This window comes from Petromyzon marinus, chromosome 59, assembly GCF_048934315.1.
Source record: "Petromyzon marinus isolate PM22_M1 ecotype Great Lakes invasive population chromosome 59, UKy_Petmar_22M1.pri1.0, whole genome shotgun sequence".
Taxonomy (NCBI): domain Eukaryota; kingdom Metazoa; phylum Chordata; class Hyperoartia; order Petromyzontiformes; family Petromyzontidae; genus Petromyzon; species Petromyzon marinus.
The window spans coordinates 7,520,968-7,541,791 of record NC_133725.1 but is presented as its reverse complement, the minus strand read 5'-3'; the positions used below and the strand labels follow the sequence as shown (position 1 = coordinate 7,541,791).

At 54.3% G+C, this 20,824-nt stretch overlaps 1 protein-coding gene across 5 annotated transcripts in view; it reads left to right on the top strand.

The window, feature by feature from the left end:
• Positions 1-20,824, top strand: part of LOC116955358 (uncharacterized) — a 378,574-nt gene that overhangs the window by 176,571 nt on the left and 181,179 nt on the right. For all 5 annotated transcript variants that reach the window (XM_076053062.1, XM_076053060.1, XM_076053059.1 and 2 more), the window contains 5 exons: positions 8,422-8,496; positions 10,209-10,301; positions 10,804-10,860; positions 16,128-16,181; positions 19,389-19,442. In XM_076053062.1, coding sequence (XP_075909177.1) covers positions 8,422-8,496; positions 10,209-10,301; positions 10,804-10,860; positions 16,128-16,181; positions 19,389-19,442 — 333 coding nt within the window. The remainder of the gene's footprint in view (positions 1-8,421; positions 8,497-10,208; positions 10,302-10,803; positions 10,861-16,127; positions 16,182-19,388; positions 19,443-20,824) is intronic.

Genomic DNA, 20,824 nt, shown 5'->3' with positions numbered 1-20,824 from the left:
CTACGGTCTGCTAGAGGCTCCACTGGGGGACCTTTGTTGCTTTGAGGGAGTTGTGTATACACTGTGCGTGCTCCATGTCCATGTGCGACAGCATCCATCAGGTTAACGCTGCCACTTGTTTGCACAACCTGTCTGCCCGTCTCTCTCCCCTCGCTCTCTCCGTCTCGCTCTCGATCCTAGTTTTACGACCAGAGGAAACGAGAAGATGCTCGGTGTAGTCGGCACTTTGCTTCGGTCATCATTTCGTTTTTTTAATGCTTTGCTTTATGTAACCCCCCCCGCCTTTTTTAAATGAAATATTTAACAAAATATGTATCGCTCTGCTCTCCTTACCCCTTCCCTCTCTCTCTAGCTCCCTCTCTGCCACCCCCCCCCCCTCTTTCTCTATCCTCTATCTACTCCATGTCGCTCTCTCTCTCTCGCTCTCTCACTCTCCCTCTCACTCTCTCTCTCGCTCTCCCTCTCTCGCTCTCTCCCCCTCTCTCTCTCTCGCCCTCCCTCTCTCCCTGTCACTCTCTCGCTCTCCCTCTCGCTCTCCCTCTCTCCCTCTCACTCTCTCTCTCCCTCTCTCCCTCTCACTCTCTCCCTCTCTCGCTCTCTCGCTCTCCCTCTCTCTCTCCCTCTCACTCTCTCCCTCTCACTCTCTCTCTCCCTCTAACTCTCTCCCTCTCTCGCTCTCACTCTCTCTCTCCCTCTCACTCTCCCTCTCACCCTCTCTCTCTCTCTCTCCCTCTCACTCTCTCTCTCTCACTCTCTCTCTCTCCCTCTCGCTCTCTCCCTCTCCCTCTCTCACTCTCTCTCTCCCTCTCACTCTCTCGCTCTCCCTCTCGCTCTCTCCCTCTCACTCTCCCTCTCACTCTCTCGCTCTCCCTCTCGCTCTCTCCCTCTCACTCTCCCTCTCTCCCTCTCGCTCTCTCCCTCTCACACTCTCCCTCTCGCTCTCCCTCTCGCTCTCTCCCTCTCCCTCTCTCCCTCTCGCTCTCTCCCTCTCACTCTCTCCCTCTCGCTCTCCCTCTCGCTCTCTCCCTCTCCCTCTCTCCCTCACGCTCTCTCCCTCTCGCTCTCCCTCTCTCTTTCCCTCTCACTCTCTCGCTCTCCCTCTCGCTCTCTCCCTCTCTCCCTCTCGCTCTCTCACTCGCTCTCCCTCGCTCCCTCTCGCTCTCTCCCGCTCCCTCTCTCTCGCTCTCTCTCTCGCTCTCTCTTTTTTTGCTCCCTCCCTCGCTCTCTCGCACGCTCCCTCTCCTTGCCTCGCTTTGATCTGAGCCGCGTGTCAAAGCCGACGCGAATGGTTACGATGATGGATGGAGGATGGTGCGATGATGACGACGACGATGATGACAGTGACAGAACGTCTCAATTTTTTCCGCCTCGATTGACCTCCGAGCGTGAGCGGAGGCGCAGCGGTTTGGCGCGCTCTCTTCTACGCGCCTGGCAAAGATTAGGTTCGATTCCCGACCCCCGCACGTGTGTATGTTGAACTTCTTTCGCACCGTACGTAGCCAACCGCGCTCATCGGAAGCGCGGGGGAAGGACAACAAATCTAAAGGCCAAAAGCGGTTCTACGTGAATGAGTTCACAATCTCGATGATGTCAAAGTGCACAAATCCAGCGGCTTGCAACGATCGGAGAGAAAGGGCGTTCCAGACGGCCGCATAATGGCTACCACAGTTGGCGAATTAAATATTCGAATCGACCCCGAGGCCCCAAAGGTCTCGCGAGCCTGCAGCTGGGGCCCGATGCCAACGCCGTGACTGTGACGCCGCGTCGGGCCAATGATGTAAATTCCTCCGTCGTGTGGCAGGGGCAAGCCCGTCCACCGACACAGCCACATTTGACTTCCCACGAAGCGGTATTGATTTGATATAACCTCCCCCCACCCCCCAACGAAGGATGATTGGCCAAGCCGACCGCCGACTGAGATTTGACCACAATCCTTCCCCTCCCCCCTCGGCCCAGCACCCCCTGCCCCCCCCGCAAGGCGAATCTGAGTGGCTTTCTAAGCGCCGCCCGGCCAGATAGAGACGAAGACGCGCAGCGTGCGTGCACGTGTGACATCGCCAGATAAATTATCTCGCGCTCGCGCGAGGCCCAGCCGCATCCGTCCATCACATCGCCCACGCCGCCAACCGGCACAAGATGTCCGGCGACCTCGCTATTTTGTTCTCAATCTTGATTTGAAGCTTTCGTGACTGCAGGAATCCATACTCTTTGGTTCTATCGGTAAAGTCACGTAGGTAGATACAGCAGAACTGCTGTATCTGTTCCACCGGATGACGGTTGCTTGTGTTGCGATCGGAACGTCGTGATCTATTATTTTATTCAGTTTTTATTTCCAGAAAAAGATTTGGTTGACTGCACAGTGCGAATACGAGGTCAATTGGGTCACTCGTTCAATCGCTGCTCACCACAGACCCACCCACCCACCTACTCACCCACCCACCTACTCACCCACCCACCTACTCACCCACCCACCTACTCACCCACAAATCACTCGAGCACTGGCCGACTCATGCACTTACTGGCCCACTCATGCACTCATTCGTCTACCCAACTACCATCCACCCACCCACCACCAACTCACCCACCCACTCACCCGCCCACCCATCCATCCACCAACTCACCCACGCACCCACTCACCGACCCACTCATTCACGCACGCAATCACCCACCGACGCACATACTCATTCAACTACCCACCCACCTCCTACTCACCTACCCACCTACTCACCCAACCACCTACTCACCCACCCATCCACTCACCCACCTACCTACTCACCTACCTACTCACCCACACACTCACATACTCACCGATCCACCCATCCACCCAACAACTCACCCACGCACCCACTCACCGACCCACTAATTCACGCACGCAATCACCCACCGATGCACACACTCATTCAACTACCCACCCACCTCCTACTCACCTACCCACCTACTCACCCAACCACCTACTCACCCACCCACCTACTCATCCACCCATCCACCCACCTACCTACTCACACACCTACTCACTCACCCACCTACTCACCCACCCACCCATCCACCCACCAAATCACCCACCCACCCACTGACCGACCCACTCATTCCTCGCACGCAATCATCCACTGACACACACACTCATTCATCTACCCACCCACCTCCTACTCACCCACCCACCTACTCACCCACCCATTCTACTCACCCACCCACCTACTCACTCACCCATCCACCCACCCACCTACTGTACCTACTCACCCACCTACTCACCCACCCACCCATCCACCCACCAAATCACCCACCCATCCACTGACTGACCCACTCATTCCTCGCACGCAATCATCCACTGACACACACACACTCATTCATCTACCCACCCACCTCCTACTCACCCGTCCACCTACTCATCCATCCATCCTACTCACCCACCCACCTACTCACCCACCCATCCACCCACCTACTGTACCTACTCACCCACCTACTCACCCACCTACTCACCCACCCAACCATCCACCCACCAAATCACCCACCCATCCACTGACTGACCCACTCATTCCTCGCACGCAATCATCCACTGACACACACACACTCATTCATCTACCCACCCACCTCCTACTCACCCGTCCACCTACTCATCCATCCATCCTACTCACCCACCCACCTACTCACCCACCCATCCACCCACCTACTGTACCTACTCACCCACCTACTCACCCACCTACTCACTCACCCACCCACCCATCCACCCACCAAATCACCCACCCATCCACTGACTGACCCACTCATTCCTCGCACGCAATCATCCACTGACACACACACACTCATTCATCTACCCACCCACCTCCTACTCACCCACCCACCTACTCATCCACCCACCCATCCAGTCTTTTTAATATCTATGCGATTCTGTGCGTCTTTGTTGTGAGTTGCATGGGGTGAGCCTGCGGGTGTCTGTCTGTGAGTCTATGGGTCTCCATGTGAAGCTATGGCTCTCTATGCGAGTGTTTGAGTCTCTATGGGTGTCTATGTGAGTCTATGGGTCTCTAATCTCTATGCGAGTCTATGGGGTCTATATGCGAGTCTATGGGGTCTCTATGTGAGTCTATGGGGTCTCTATGTGAGTCTATGGAGTCTCTATGTGAGTCAGCCCCTGTGGGGACAATTTTGATTGAAGACCGGGAGATACTGGAGATTGCGATAATTGGGGAGTGGCCACTAACGGGAGGCCTCCATCTACGCTCAAACCCAAATACTTTGGGTTTTTTTTTTCTAGGGGGGGTGGGGGTCGGTGGGCGGAGTGGTGGGAGGGGGGGTGTGGGGTGGGAAGGGGTGGGAGGGGAAGGGAGGGGGTGGGAGGGGGTGAGAGGGTGGGGGTGCGAGGGGTTTCTCTGGGTGGGGACCCATAGCGGAAGTTTTCTTAAAACATTTACGAGAGCCCAGCTCCTCAGCTCAGCTCGTTCGCCTCGCCGGATGAAAATAATACATAATGCATAACAATTATAACATAACCCCCCCCCCCCCCCTCTAACTCACTAACTTACTAAGTAACTTGTTAACTTAATAACTCGCTAACTAACTTAGAAACTCGACGTGCGTCGCCGAACGGAGGGTACGTGGAACTCCGTTTGTCTGTATAAACATATAAATACACATGCAAATCATTAAATAGAATATTATTATTATTCATCTTTTTGAAATATTTTTTTTTTTAAACTTGATTTGAAGCTTTCGTGACTGCGGGAATTACTGTTTGGTTCATTCGGTAAAGTCACGTAAAAAGAAAATAAGAGAAATAATAGAATACGACGTTCCGATTTCAACACAAGCAATCGTCATCAGGTGGAAAACAAATCAGGCAAACTTAGAAATATAATGCAATACAACACAGAGAGTCGGCTAACACATCAGTCAACACCTCACCTGGTTGATTACACAGACACGGAGACACACAGACAGACACACAAGCAGAGAGAGAGAGACAACACAGAGACACACAGAGAGAGACACACACACATAGACACATTATATTTAATCCATCATTAGTCTTCTGTTTGCTTTCAAGGGCCTACAGCGATGCCTTTCCAGAGACATATCATCGTTCCGCACTCGAAATTCTCACACAAACACACACACACACGTATAAATAACAAATAAGAGACGGAAATTGTATTAATACTCATACAAATGTAACCTCTCTTTTTTGCTTCTCCCACTGTGGATATGCAACAGCAGAGTGTTTTGCATTATGCAAACCTAGTTCCATGTGGGCCCGTGATGAGCTTGTAAACAATGCCCCTTGCCCACTCGGGCACAGGGCCCCCGGTGCTTATACGGAGGGCTCCTGCTAATAATATTTCGTGACAACGAGATTGTTTCAGCAAAGCACCGGATCCGCCGATGAGGTCCCGAAGGTTGAAACCGGTTCCAGAGTTTTGCTCGCTCGCCGGCTTGCGTAAAATGCCGTGCTGGATGATGTTCAGCGCTTTGAGTTTCTTGGGGGGTAAAAGGGGGGAGTGGAGGGGGGCGGGAATCAGACATCTCCAAATTTTAATCGGAAATGAGCATAACAAGATCATGAGCGTCTCTTTCACCTCTGTCACTCTTCTCTCTCATCCAACTCTACTGGACATCTGTGAGACTTACTGGACATCCGTGAGACTTATAGAGTGAGACTTACCGGACAAATGTGATACTTACTGGACCTCCTAATCTGCTGGACATCTGATGAGACTTTCTGGACATCCGTGACACTTACTGGACATCGGTGAGACTTATGGAGTGAGACTGACTGGACAAATGTGATACTTACTGGACATCCAATTCTACTGGACATATGATGAGACTTTCTGGACATCCGTGAGACTTACTGGACATCGATGAGACTTATGGAGTGAGACTGACTGGACAAATGTGAGACTTACTAGACATCCAACTCTACTGGACATCTGTGAAACTTACTGGACATTCAACTCTACTGGACATCCGTGAGACTTACTGGACATCGGTGAGACTTATGGAGTGAGACTGACCGGACAAATGTGAGACTTACTAGACATCCAACTCTACTGGACATCTGTGAAACTTACTGGACATTCAACTCTACTGGACATCCGTCAGACTTACTGGACATCTGTGAGACTTACTGGACAAGTGTTAGACTTACTGGACATCCAACTATACTGGGCATCTGATGAGACTTACTGGACATCTGATGAGACCTGCTGGACATCCGTGAGGACAAAAGCTTCGTAGCTCATCGGATTCCTCCGGCGACAATAAATATTCCCATTTTCGATTCCGCCGTCGCATCTCGTGCCATTCGTGTCTCCCGTCTCGCCAGATCGACGCCCCCGATCACTCAGCCTGTACGTCAGACGGTGGGGGGAGGGGGGGGGGAAGCGGGGGAGGTAGGAGGTCTCCTGCCCCCAATGTGTCAGCACCACTACACCCATCTTCCACCAGCCCATCAACCCTGGCCGGGTGGGCAGGGTGGAGTTTTTGAAGTGGCGCGCTGCCCTCTGACGATGCCACTGTGGAATGAGCGGTGACTGCTGCATAACCGGTTCCCACCTGGCCACCCGAGCGGGGAGGAAGGCACAAAAAAATGGACAGCTTTGATGTCTCCGTTTGTGACGGTGATCCATCGGTTATGATGGTGATCTCAGCCGTTGTGATGATGATCTCACCGTTGTGACGATGATCTCAGCCGTTGTGACGATGAACTCACCGTTGTGACGATGATCTCACCGTTGTGACGTGATCTTAGCCGTTGTGATGATGATCTCACCGTTGTGATGATGATCTCACCGTTGTGATGATGATCTCACCATTGTGATGGTGATCTCACCATTGTGACGATGATCTCACCGTTGTGATTATGATCTCCGTTGTGACGGTGATCTCCGTTGTGACGATGATCTCCGTTGTGACGATGATCTCACCGTTGTGATGATGATCTCCGTTGTGATGATGATCACTGTTGTGACGAAGATCTCCGTTGTGATGATGATCTCAGCCGTTGTGACGATAATCTCCGTTGTGACGATGATCTCACCGTTGTGACGATGATCTCCATTGTGACGATGATATCTCTCATCGGCGCTGCGGTCGTCTCTCCGGCGCGGGGGGGGGGGGGCTCCAACGAATCTGCGAATTCCCTGTCGGTTAGTTGTTGTTGTAGTAGTAGTAAATAAATAAATGGGACATTCTAAGAACGATGTGTACGAGGAGGAGGAGTAGGAGTAGACGTTGACGTAACAGAGCGTTAAAAGCATTTGGGGGCCACGAAGCAGGCGATAAATTATAGTGAGGACTTTTTGGCCGAGAGTGGAGTGCTCTGTGGGGAGTTGTACTTTCAGTGTGCGTGTGTGTATGTCTGTGCGCGTGAGTGTGTGTGTGTGCGTTTTGGGCTGATTAACTGAGCTGTCTCGTCTCATCTCGCTGGACTAACCCACAACACCTGGGCCTGTCCCGTGACCTCACTCCAGCGGGCCTTCCACGCTTCACGTGACGGCCTCAGAGTGTACCTAGCCTGGCACATCGGCTAACCCACAACACCTGGGACTGTTCGGGTGACCTCACTCCAGCGAGCCTTCCACACTTCACGTGATGAGTGATCGTGGGGGAGGGGGGGGGTGGTGTGGGGGGTGGCAGCCTCGCCTCACCGGTGCCTGTAGGCCACAGCTCACGTCGGCTGGCGAGCGACGATTTTCCGTGGCCGAGATCCGATACCCCGAAGGCCCCCGGGCTAAATGGCGGCGGCGTGGACCGGGACTGGGACCTGCACACCAGACTTCACCCCCCCACCCCCCCCTCCCACCCACGGCCACCACCGCGCTCACCGGACTGGTGAAGTTCGGTCGAGAAAATTTGAACGACCGACGGTGGCTTGAGGATTTGGGGCGGGGGGGGGGGGGTGGGTGGTGTTGGGGGGGGGGGGTGCATCCCTCCACCCGGCGACGGATTGATGGATGAGCTTGCGTGCGACATCACCGTCGTAACGTCCGGTGTACATTTCCAAATTCGGCGCGCGATGGCCCCGGCCGCGAGGGCCCCCGGCCGCGATGGCGAATGACGTCCCGAGCGTCCGTTGCGAGCGAAGTGGTGGTGGTAGTAGTCGTAGTGGCGGTGGTGGTGTCGTTTTGGCTGTCGCACCGCGGTATTAACCACACGGGGGGAGGGGGGGGGGGGAGCGGCCACTCGAACCGCGCCGGAAACCTCTGTCGCGAGCGACGATGGCGGCCCGCGCTGCCGCCCTAACCCGGACTCATCGCACGACGGGCGACGGCGGCGGTTGACCTCCGATCGCGACGATTCTTGGGGGTCACGTAAGGGGTCCGGGGGGGCGGGGGTGGGCGGGTAGGATTGTAAATGACGATCTCGTTCCCTTTCCTCGTCGTCCGCTAATCTCTACACCCCACCCGGTGTTGCCCTCTCTCGCAGGGCCAGTCGGGCCGCCCGGGTTTGTCTGGGGCCGATGGAATCCCCGGGCCTCCGGGCAACGTCCTCATGTTACCGGTGAGTCGCCCGTGCATCCTCGACCCTCACGCGAGCGCTGAGAATGTGCCACCCCCGGCACTGACGGCGCACGAGTGGATCTTGAGTGGCCGCGGCGTGAAATCAGGCGCGCCCCGATGGGAACAAAAGGCAGGAATTGGTGGTGGGAAGGTCCATTGCAGCGCGCGGCTTCACCGCATTCCAAGATAAAAAAAGGAAACTACGAACAGCAAAAAAATAATCTACAATTTTTTGTCTGTTATTTATTATTTTATTATTATCTTTTTAGTTTATTTTACCAGGTGAGGATGATGAGGACGAGGAGGATGATGATGATGGTAATTATGAGGATGATGATGAGGATGATTAGGGAGGAAGGGAGGGAGGGAGGGAGGGAGGGAGGGAGGGAGGGAGGGAGGGAGGGAGGGAGGGAGGGAGGGAGGGAGGGAGGGAGGGAGGGAGGGAGGGAGGGAGGGAGGGAGGGAGGGAGGAAGGGTGACGACGTGGTACGATGGACAGTGAGACGATCGCGGGCCTGGATGTGCACTCAAACTATTAAACTAAACTTTTGTTGTCATTGTACCAGGTGTAAGGCCCCACTGAGATACGTAGATTTCTTTCAGAAGCCACCTGGCGGCCACAAATGACTGCTCAACGAAGTGGGCTTATCGTCATCATCATCATCACGTGCACATTTATAGCAGAAGCCAAATACTCTGAACGCGTGACGTTGATGCTAAATGTGGAGTGGAAAACCGGAGGGACCCGGAGAAAAATCCACGGGACCACGGGGAGAGAGAGAGAGAGAGACACACCACAAACTCCAAATATGCAGCAGTCACCCACAGGGTCGGGATCGAGCCCACGACCTCCTGTATACCAGGCGCGGTAGTTAACATTCTCATAGCATCCACACGCGCACGGGCAGAAACCGGCGCCACTCTCATCGTGTCACCGTCCATCACGGGGCGGTCGCGGCTGGCCGGCGGCGACGTTCGGTGGACGTAACCTTCGCCGATGCGGCAACCATCACGGTTCATGTCTCGATTGCGAACTCTCTCTCTCTCACTTTCTCTCTCTCTGCTGAAGCCCTCTCGTCGTGGCCAGCAGGACATCGACGCCGGCATTCAGCTCCTGAGCACCTCGCACGCTGCCGTATGCAGGATAAATAACACGATGTGACACAATTTTTGTTCCTGGGTAGTCGGTGTTATTGCGTGTTATTGCGTGATGCTTCCACAGATAACTTTTTCGCTCTTGTCTTGATAAATTGGCCGCAGACAGAGCAACATGCCGATGCTTGCAGCCTCTTGATGCCATCTAAGAAAAATGCAGATGTGTATCTACTTTGGCAGCTGGAACTCAACTGAACTGGTGGGCTTAAGGCCCCTGTATTTATACTACTATTTATAGTAGTGGAAAGTTCTAGAAGGTTCCAGAAGTTACTCCAAGTTTACGCAGCATTGAATCTATCTGTAATGTTCTGGAAAATAGGTACATTTCAAAATATCAATGTCCTGGTCACAAACGCAAAGTTTATGGGGAATAATAGCCATTTTTTTTCTACTTTTGAGGCATACGCAATTAGGAAATAACACTTACTACCCAGGAACAAAAAAACATAAAAAAATTGTGACACAGTGTAATTGAAGATTCTTCTTCTCCGTTATCTGTTGTTGTTGTTGTGATCACCGTCGCCATTGTTATCGTTGCCCCTGGCTTCCTCCTCGCAGTTCCGCTTTGGTGGCGGGGTACAGGAAGGGCAGAAAGGACCGGGGCTCTCTGCACAGGAAGCACAGGCACAGGCCATCCTCCAGCAGGCCAGGGTGAGGCTGCCACTGTTAGGGCCACTCGCCCACTCGCTCACCCACTCACTCAATCAATCACCCACTCGCTCACCCACCCACTCACTCACTCATTCACTTACTTGCCCACTCACTCAACCACTCACTCACTCACTCATTTACCCACTCATTCACTCGCTCAGTCATTCACTCACTCATTCACTCACTCACTCACTTACCGAGTCACTCAACCATCCACCTGCTTAATAACTCACCCACCCACTCACCCACTCATCCACCCGCTCACTCACTCCGCCCGTAACATTGATGATGATGACGATGGTGATGATGATGATGATGAGGACGATGGCGACGTTGATGATCGTGATGATGACGATGTTGATGATGATGGTGATGACGACGATGACGATGGTGATGATGATAAAGACGACGGTGATGACGATGGTGACGACGACGACACGTGACCTACGCTCGAATGCTCGCCGCAGGTTCTGATGCGGTTCCTCGTTTTTCATTTCCGCAGCTCGCAATGAGGGGTCCACAAGGGCCGCAAGGCTTCACCGGTCGTACAGGCCCTGTGGTAAGGCCACCGCACCCCCCCCACCCACCCACCCCCCTCCCTCTCTCTGTGCCCCCCTCTGTCATGGGTCGTTGGCTAGGGCTGCCACCTGTCCCGGTTTTCCAGGGAACGTTGTCGTGTTGAGGAGATAGCTGCTGCCCTGGAGGGGAGGGGGAAACTAAAATCTGTCAGTCTTCCTGTGAGTGAGTGGGTAGGCGAGTGAGTTTGTGAGTGTATAAGAGGGGAGTGAGTGGGTGAGTGAGCGAACGAGTGACTTATTGAATGGGTGGGTGAGTCGGTGGGTTAGTGAGTGGGTGGGTGAGTGGGTGATCTTGGGCATGGGTGGGTGAGTGAGTTGGTGAGTGTATGAGAGGGTGAGTGAGTGGGTGAGTGAGCGAGCGAGCGAGCGAGTGACTTATTGAGTGGGTGGGTGAGTGGGTGATTTTGGGCATGGGTGGTTGAGTGAGTTGGTGAGTGTATGAGAGGGTGAGTGAGTGGGTGAGTGAGCGAGCGAGCGAGCGAGTGACTTATTGAGTGGGTGGGTGAGTGGGTGATTTTGGGCATGGGTGAGTGAGTTGGTGAGTGTATGAGAGGGTGAGTGAGTGGGTGAGTGAGTGAACGAACGGGTGACTTATTGAGTGGGTGGGTGAGTGGGTGCTTTTGGGCATGTGTGGGTGAATGAGTGAGTTGGCGAGTGGGTGAGTGAGCAGATGAGCGATTGAGTAGGTGGTTGAGTGAATGAATGCGCGTGCGGTCGGGTGTGCGATTGAGCGGGCGGGCGATTGAGCGGGCGGGCGAGTGAGCGACTGAGCGGGCGATTGGGTGAGCGTGCGAGCCAACGATTGACTTGGCGAGCGAGTGATTTCCAGCGCGTGTGCAGGTGAGCGAGCCAACGGGTGGGTGAACGAGCGAGTGTGTGTCTGCGCGTGCGTCCGTCCGTACACGACACGCATCCCCCTCCTCCAACCAAACCCCACTCGGTCACCACGGAGATAATCGCTCCCCGAGAATTATTTCCCGTCTTTAACGATGCGCCGCCCGGCGTTAACGACGACGGCCGCCGAGGCTCGCGGCCCGGGGCGTGCTCCTGGCGGCCGCTGTCTCGTGGCCTCGTCCCTTAGCCTCGGGGTGGGGGGGGGAGTGGGGGGGTGGGGGCTGTTGATCCCTTCCCTGAGTCTCCACAAAACACCGGGGTCAGCGAGACAGAGCCACGTGACAGACGTGGGTCACGCAGACGGTGGGGGGTGGGAGGGGGGGGGTTGGCGGTTGGGTGGGAGGCGGTGGGGGGAGACGGTGGGGGGTGGAGGCGGTGGGGGGAAACGTTGGGAGGAGACGGTGGGGGGGGGGGGAGACGGTGGGAGGAGATGGTGGGGGGGGGAGGCGGTGGGGGGAGACGGTGGGGGGGGGGAGGTGGTTAGGGGAGACGGTAGGGGGGGAGACGGTGGGGGGAGGCGGTGGGGGCAGACGGTGGGGGGGGAGGCGATGGGGGGAGACGGTGGGGGGAGGCGGTGGGGGGAGACGGTGGGGGGAGGCGGTGGGGGCAGACGGTGGGGGGGGAGGCGATGGGGGGAGACGGTGGGGGGAGGCGGTGGGGGGGAGACGGTGGGGGGAGGCGGTGGGGGCAGACGGTGGGGGGGGAGGTGATGGGGGGAGACGGTGGTGGGGAGACGGTGGGGGGGAGACGGTGGGGGGGGAGACGTGGGGGAGGAGGTGGCGTGGGGGGTAACGGTGTGGGGGGGTGGTGGTTGGACAGTTTTAGTGTAATGTGAAGTTCTCTGTGAGCTCAGACTCTCTTGTCTGAGTCAGGTTTCATCAATAAAAACCCGCGCGCCGTGTCTGTGACAGACAGAACAGAGAAAAACAAATTAATAATAATAATAAAACGAATGATTGAATGAGTAAAAAAAGAAAGGTAAGACATTATAACATTTGAAATGTAAGATGTATCTTTTAAAAGTTTTTGAGCTAAGTACGGAATTAAAAAAGTGCAAGATTAGTCACACAAAGTGCCAGTAGTAAAACACACCGTTTCAATCATCAGAATCAGAATGAGAAAGGGTTTTATTCGCCATGTAAGTTCACACCGACACGGAATTTACTTTGGCAGGATGGTGCATACATTCAACATATAGGAATCTAAAATCTTAAATAAGTTTTAAACAAGTCTTACTATAATAAGGGTTAAAAGTCTAACATCAAAAGGCTGAAGTATATAAAATTAAATAAATATCGAATATAAAATAGCTTTAAGATATAATTTAAATATAAAAAATACAAAAAATACAAATAGGGTAACATAGTGGAATCATGGAATCTCCTTTGCCAGTACCAATGTATTGCCAGAAAAAAAGGGGAAAACCTATTATCACACCGTTTAAATATCGAATTAAAAAAAAAACACAACATATATAAAATGTCTTCTTTGGTTCTTTCGGTAAAGTCACGTAGAATGAGAATAAAATAATAAATTGATAAAATAAAATAACACAATAATATTCTCACGACGTTTCGGCCACAACACAAGCGAAGGACGAGGCTGTCTGGTAGGACAGCCTCGTCCCTTCACCTGATGAAGGCCGCTTGTGTTGTGGCCGAAACGTCGTGAGAATATTATTGTGTTATATTATTTTATCAATTTATTATTTTATTCTCATTCTACGTGACTTTACCGAAAGAACCAAAGAAGATGAATCATTGCAGTCACGAAAGCTTTAAATCGAAATATATAAAATGATTGCGCCATCAATCAACAACGACACTGCACCGAACAAAACGACGGCATCGGTTAAAATCTCAACAAAACTGAGCAGTTCACTCAAAGGCGCAGGACAAAAAAACATCGCTCGCGGGCAAGCGATGTCCCCGTAACAAGCGTGGGGTCACGGAGGGGGGAGTCTGGGGGGGCGGGGCGGGGTGGGGGGCCATCGTCGCTCCCTCGGCGATGCACCCCGCTCCTCTCTTCTAAAAGCTGCGGCGTTAACCTTTGACCTGCGGGGCCCCGTTGTTGCGTGTCTTGACACTTTCTCACCGAGCACGAATATGCGTTGGTGCCTGCCTCGGTGGTCTTGTGCCCTCTTCCCTCCGTCCCTCCGTCCGTCCCTCCGGGGCGATGGTTCCACACGAACGCAATTTGCGTCGCAACGAAAGGGGGGCGTGGGGGGGGGGGGGCGGTGGAGGGAGGTGAATCACGTGACGTAAAACTGGGGCCGGTTAATGAAAGCTCCGGCCCCCCAGGGGTTCGCGGAGGCTCTCGCCTGGGGCCGGGGGAGACGCTCCTGTCGAGCGGTCGACGGCCGAGTCCATCGAAGCTTCGAAGGCGCACGAATCAAACGTAAAATAAATAAATAATAATAAATAAAACAAGGGGCGATACCCATGTTGGTGATGAGACCAATGGTAGCGACAATGTTTGTGATCGTGACACTGATGATGGTGATGGTGATGACGTCCGTTGGCACTGATGAGGCCAATGACGACGATGGCAATGATGATGATGATGATGAAATATTGCACAGAGGGACGCAACTTCTAACTCACTCCACTGGGTGGCAGCGTCATCTTTTAAATCGCCCGCTCAATCCACAACCTCCTTTACCCGCCCCCCCTCCGCACGTGGCTCGCCACTCTTGGAATGGCTTTTTTGCACGGGTGTGCCACACTCGTGCACAGCGATGCTGCCCTCTGCTGGGACAGCTTTGAATCGCGGGTCTCCATCGCGACGACGCGGGCATTGTGTAAAAATATCAGCGTTCGGTTGGCTTATTTGTTCGCCGATGATGATGATGATTATTACTAGTGTGTGTGTGTGCGTGCTGTGCGTGTGTTGCATGCACTCGTGCAGACCCTGGGTTCGAATCGGATGTTCAGCCAGACGGCCACTTGCTTTTGCCGCGCCACGGTTGTGGAATTTCCCCACCGTTTGAAATTCATTCATCCGAGAATGCGGACACTTTTTAAGTCTCAGTGTTAAAACCACATCTCCTTAAGTCAGTTGATTCTTGATTTAAAGCTTTCGTGACTGCAGTAATTCATATTCTTAGTTCTTTCGGTAAAGTCACGTTGAAGGGAAACAACAAAATAATAAAATATATATCAGTTGATTCTGTTTAAGCATCTCCGTCTCTCTCCCTCTCTCTCTCTCTTGGCCCTTTCCTTCATCCTTATTCTTACAAGGCGCCTTGAGACATTCGTGGAAGGCGCCTTACAAATAAATGTAAATTATTATTCAACCCTCCTCGGCCTCTCTCAGGTGTAGAGAATTGGATGGCCTCAGCCCGCCGGGGTCACTGATGCCTGACCCGCATCATCGTTCGAATTCAGTTTGGCGCTCCATTCAACTTATTCCGGCTCCCCAAGAATTTCAATTCGCGGTGCCACGAACACCCCCTGAGCCAGGGCGTATGCCAAGTGGATGCTCCCTGGGGTGAATTGAAAGAGGGTTTTTATTTTATTTTTAACACCGGGGCCAGGTGTGAGCACGACTCATCGCAAAGGCACCATTTGCCAAATCACGAACAATTACACCGCAGACTACTCAAATTGCTATCCACGCACAGCAGCGATCATCGGCCGACACCCTCCCCCCTCTCCCCCCGCTACTGAGCGGCAGACTCAGGGCCGGCTTGCAGGCCGGGTGCTAAGTCACGATGTGCCGCACAGGGACAGCTGCCACTGGGGGGGGGGGGGGTGGGGGGGGGAGCCCTGTCAGGTGCGTCGAGATGTTATGATGCGAGATTGTAAAGCACTCCGAGCCTCCTCCCGGCGTTCTGCGAGGGCAGCCTCCATCGACGGTGAAATCACTCTCGTCCACGCGCAGTTTGGCTTTATATCATATTAAAGATTCTGCACAGGGCGCATATATAATTTACAGAGAGAGAGAGCGAGAGCGGTGTAAAGGAAAGGACCTCGGGCCTGGATCTGAACAGGGCCAGGTACTCAACAGCAGGGATCGCCGGGGCAAGGGAGTTGAAATATAATAATACTATAATAATTACAACGATACATTGAAAGAAAACTGAAAGAAAGAAAAAAACGTTCCTAGACACAGCAAGGACACCTGTGGGCGCACTCTTTCCTGCTGCAGTACCATGATTGAACGTCTGTGACAAAGAGCTTCAAAGCTCATCGGATTCCACCAGTACGAATAAATACGTTGATTCTGAAATTCAAAAGGGTTATGTCCACTGAAAATAACTGACCGGATTTAAAAAAAAAACCACACACACACACATGTATATATCGGCAAAGATTGAGATTTGTTTTAATGTTTTGCGTTTTCTTCATCACAGGGACCTCCAGGGATACCGGGCATCAAGGGGGAATCCGGGGAGCCGGGCCCACAGGTAATGTCACCAAACGTCACTCCACGTCGCCCCACGCCCCCCACGCCCCCCCACGTACCCCAAGTCCCCCCACGTACCCCCACGTCCCCCACGTGCCCCCACGTACCCACGTCCCCCAAGTTCCCGCAAGTCCCCCCACGTCCCCCCACGTCCCCCAAGTCCCCCACGTACCCACGTCCCCCAAGTTCCCCAAGTCCCCCCACGTCTCCCCCCAAGTCCCCCAAGTCCCCCACGTAACCCACGTACCCCAAGTTCCCCCACGTCCCCCCACGTCCCCCCACGTCCCCCACGTCCCGCACATACCCCCACATACCCCCACGTCCCCCACGTACCCCCACGTACCCCCACGTACCCATGTCCCCCACGTACCCCCACGTACCCCCACGTACCCCCACATACCCCACGTACCCCACGTCCCTCACGTATCCCACGTATCCCCACGTCCCCCATGTCCCCCAAGTCCCCCACGTACCCCCACGTACCCACGTCCCCCACGTCCCCCACGTACCCCCACGTACCCCCACGTACCGCACGTACCACAGGTCCCCCCAGGTCCCCCCACGTCCCCCAAGTCCCCCAAGTACTCCCACGTACCCCACGTCCCCCGAAGCCCCCCACGTCCCCCACGTCCCCCCACTTCCCCCACGTACCCCCACGTACCCCACGTCCCCCACGTCCCCCACGTCCCCCCACGTCCCCCACGTCCCCCCACGTACCCCCACGTACCCCCACGTACCCACGTCCCCCGAAGCCCCCCACGTCCCCCACGTCCCCCACGTACCCCCACGTCCCCCACGTACCCCCACGTCCCCCACGTACCCCCACGTCCCCCCACGTCCCCCCACGTCCTCCACGTACCCCCACGTCCCCCCACGTCCCCCCACATCCCTCACTCAGCTCACGACGCGCCTCTAAAGGATGCCGAAGGTGGTCCGTTGTTGACGGCTGATTTCCGTCCTTAGCGCCGTTAAACATGACTGGCGGCAGCCATTGCGCGGCCGTCTGGAACGCTCTTCCTTCCGATATTAGGCAGCCAATTGGGCGATGCACACTCACGTCATCTATAGTTTGAACCTCCTGCGGTCGGTCTACGTACGGTGCGGAAGAAGTTCAACGCACGTTCGGGCCGTGGTGCAATTGGCGAATGTGTCGAGGGTTTTGTGTAATCTTGGCTCGGTTGTGATGTTCTCCCTGGGGCGAGGTCGGGGTGGGGGGAGGGGGTTGGAGGAACTCTTCACGAGCTGTGGTTGTGGTTGTGTTTGTAGTTCCTAGGGTAGTGTGTGTTGTGGGGAACCGGTGGCGCAGCAGTTGGCGGCACTGCGGCTCTGTACTCAGCCAACCGTGCTCATCGCAGGTGCAGCGCTGAGTCCATGGGCAGTGTTGAGTCTATGGTGCAGTGTTGAGTCTATGGTGGAGTGTTGAGTCTATGGTGCAGTGTTGAGTCCATGGGCAGTGTTGAGTCTATGGTGGAGTGTTGAGTCTATGGTGCAGTGTTGAGTCCATGGGCAGTGTTGAGTCTATGGTGGAGTGTTGAGTCTATGGTGCAGTGTTGAGTCTATGGTGGAGTGTTGAGTCTATGGTGCAGTGTTGAGTCTATGGTGCAGTGTTGAGTCTATGGGCAGTGTTGTGTCTCTGGGTAGTGTTGAGTCTATGGGTAGTGTTGAGTCTATGGTGGAGTGTTGAGTCTATGGGCAGTGTTGAGTCTATGGTGCAGTGTTGAGTCTATGGGTAGTGTTGAGTCTATGGGTAGTGTTGAGTCTATGGGTAGTGTTGAGTCTGTGGGTAGTGTTGAGTCTATGGGCAGTGTAGAGTCTATGGGTAGTGTTGAGTCTATGGGTAGTGTTGAGTCTATGGTGCAGTGTTGAGTCTATGGGCAGTGTTGAGTCTATGGGCAGTGTTGAGTCTATGTGTAGTGCTGAGTCTATGGGCAGTGTTGAGTCCATGGGCAGTGTTGGGTCTATGGGTAGTGTTGAGTCTATGGGCAGTGTTGAGTCCATGGGCAGTGTTGAGTCTATGGGCAGTGTTGAGTCTATGGGCAGTGTTGAGTCTATGGGCAGTGTTGAGTCTATGGGCAGTGCTGAGTCTATGGGCAGTGTTGAGTCTATGGGCAGTGTTGAGTCTATGGGCAGTGTTGAGTCTCTGCATAGTGGTGAGTCTATGGGTAGTGGTGAGTCTTTGTGTAGTGGTGAGTCTCTGTGTAATGGTGAGTCTATGCGTAGTGGTGAGTCTTTGTGTAATGGTGAGTCTCTGTGTAGTGGTGAGTCTCTGTGTAATGGTGAGTCTATGCGTAGTGGTGAGTCTTTGTGTAATGGTGAGTCTCTGTGTAATGGTGAGTCTATGCGTAGTGGTGAGTCTCTGTGTAATGGTGAGTCTATGCGTAGTGGTGAGTCTCTGTGTAATGGTGAGTCTATGCGTAGTGGTGAGTCTCTGTGTAATGGTGAGTCTATGCGTAGTGGTGAGTCTCTGTGTAATGGTGAGTCTATGCGTAGTGCGTATGTTGAACTTCTTTCACACCGTACGTAGCCAATCGGAGGTGCGAACCTCGGCGACCCGAGTTCTGTTCTCGCCCATCACGAACATCCGTCACGATCCTCCAAATCTGTGCTCGGGCCTCTCTTAGGTCGACTCGGCCTTAATCGAGGCACCTGTTGGGGTGCATAAACAACGCCACGGGGGGGGGAGGGGAGACGTCTGCGAAAAGGAGCTTGGTAGCTCTTCGGATTTTCTTCTTCTTACCGAACGAACAAAGATTTTGATTACCGAAGGCGGTCGGGCGTGGTTCCGGTCACACCACCACCCCGTCTCGTGTGCCGTGCCGACCTTTACAAATGCTCGCCACACAGCAACTTGCCCCGACTGCCTGTTAAAGGCTACGCGGGGGTGGGAGGGTGGGGGAGATCTGTCTGTCTCTATGTGTGTGTCTCTGTGTGTGTCTGTGTGTGTGTCTGTGTGTGTGTGTCTCTGTGTGTGTCTGTGTGTGTATCTCTGTGTGTGTGTCTGTCTGTGTGTGTCTGTGTATGTGTGTCTGTGTGTGTGTCTCTGTGTGGTTGTGTGTCTCTGTGTGTGTGTCTCTGTGTGTGTGTCTTTGTCTGTGTGTGCGTCTCTGTGTGTATGTGTCTATGTATGTGTGTCTGTGTATATGTGTGTGTGTCTGTGTGTCTCTATGTGTGCGTGCCGTTAATGCTTCATTCCTTTGTTTTTGGTCAGGGACCTAGAGGAATGCAAGGGGTCCAGGGGCAGCAGGGCAAGCTGGGCCGACGGGTAAGTGAGTGAGTGGGTAAGTGAGTGAGTGGGTGGGTGAGTGAGTGGGTGAGTGAGTGGCTGGGTGAGTGGCTGGGTGAGTGGCTGGGTGAGTGATTGAGTGGCTGGGTGAGTGGGTGAGTGGGTGGGTGGGTGAGTGGGTGGGTGGGTGAGTGAGTGGGTGACCTTCTGGCTGTGACCTCGAGCGCTCCCAGCAGTGGCGGACGGAAGCTCCGAGCCGGCATCGTCGGGCGGTTGCCAGCAATCTGAGAAACGTCCTCCCGGTCTCGAGCATCGAATAGGCGGTGCGGTGTCATCGATGAGCCTCCGCGAGAGGGCTGGAAGTGACTTCTTGAAGTGACACTCTGGTACACACAGAGACGAGCCCGAGGAAGCAGACATCACGGAGCTACCTCTGAGATGTATTCTTCCTCTACCGTGGGGAATATCGGCGGTGGGTGATCCGGGCCGTGGCTCCAGCCAGCCAGCGCCGATAAGAGCCATGGGTCATCGGGAGCAGCAGGGTCCCGGCCTCCTCCACCACCGCCACCGTGAACCCTGCTTGTGCCACTGCGGCCGATGGGTGGTGGTGGGGGGGACCAGGGGGCTGGGGGGGGAGTGGAGGGGGGGTGGCTGGGGAGAGTCTGCGGTGGGTGGGGGGGGGGGCTATAATTCGGCCCCAGTGTCAGCAGCTCTGGCAACTATCGATTCACAGAGTCTCTGGATTTAGCGAGTTCGGCGTGACCTAGCGTTTCGGCTCGGTGCCGTGGGGGGGAGGGGGGAGGGGGAGTGGGAGGGCGAGTGGAGGTGGGGGCATCGTACCCCCCGGCGAGAGGGAACAGAGAGGACGCGATCCGCGTTAGTCGGCACGACGCGCCGTTCTGGATGTGGGTGCCGTTGTTCCGAGAGAGGCTTTGTGGGTTGGCGGCCTGTGGATTGTTGCGGTGTCCCGTGGGGTCTGTGATGACGATGATGATGAATGTGGCGAAGATGATGACGATGCTGCTGCTGAATGCTGCTGCTGAATGATGCTGAATTTAATGTTTCTCCTGCTGCTGCTGCTAATGATGATGATAATGATGATGGTGTTATAATGGCTACTTTTGTGTGATTCAATTGAGTACTTTGCCAGTCAATTATCAACACTAATATGTTTTGGGTCAATGCCCCGAATCCACAGTTTTTATTTTTTTTACCCCGAGCTATGGGAGGAATCCGAAGGGAACCCGAAGGGAACCCACACGGAACAGGGGGAGGACATACGAACTGCACACTCATTCACACCCACCCGCTCACCCACCCACACTCTCACAACACTGCAGCTCACCTCACGTCTCATTCTGCTACTTCCCTCACCACTGCTCCACTCTGTAATTCTCTCCTCCCATCATCATCACCACCAC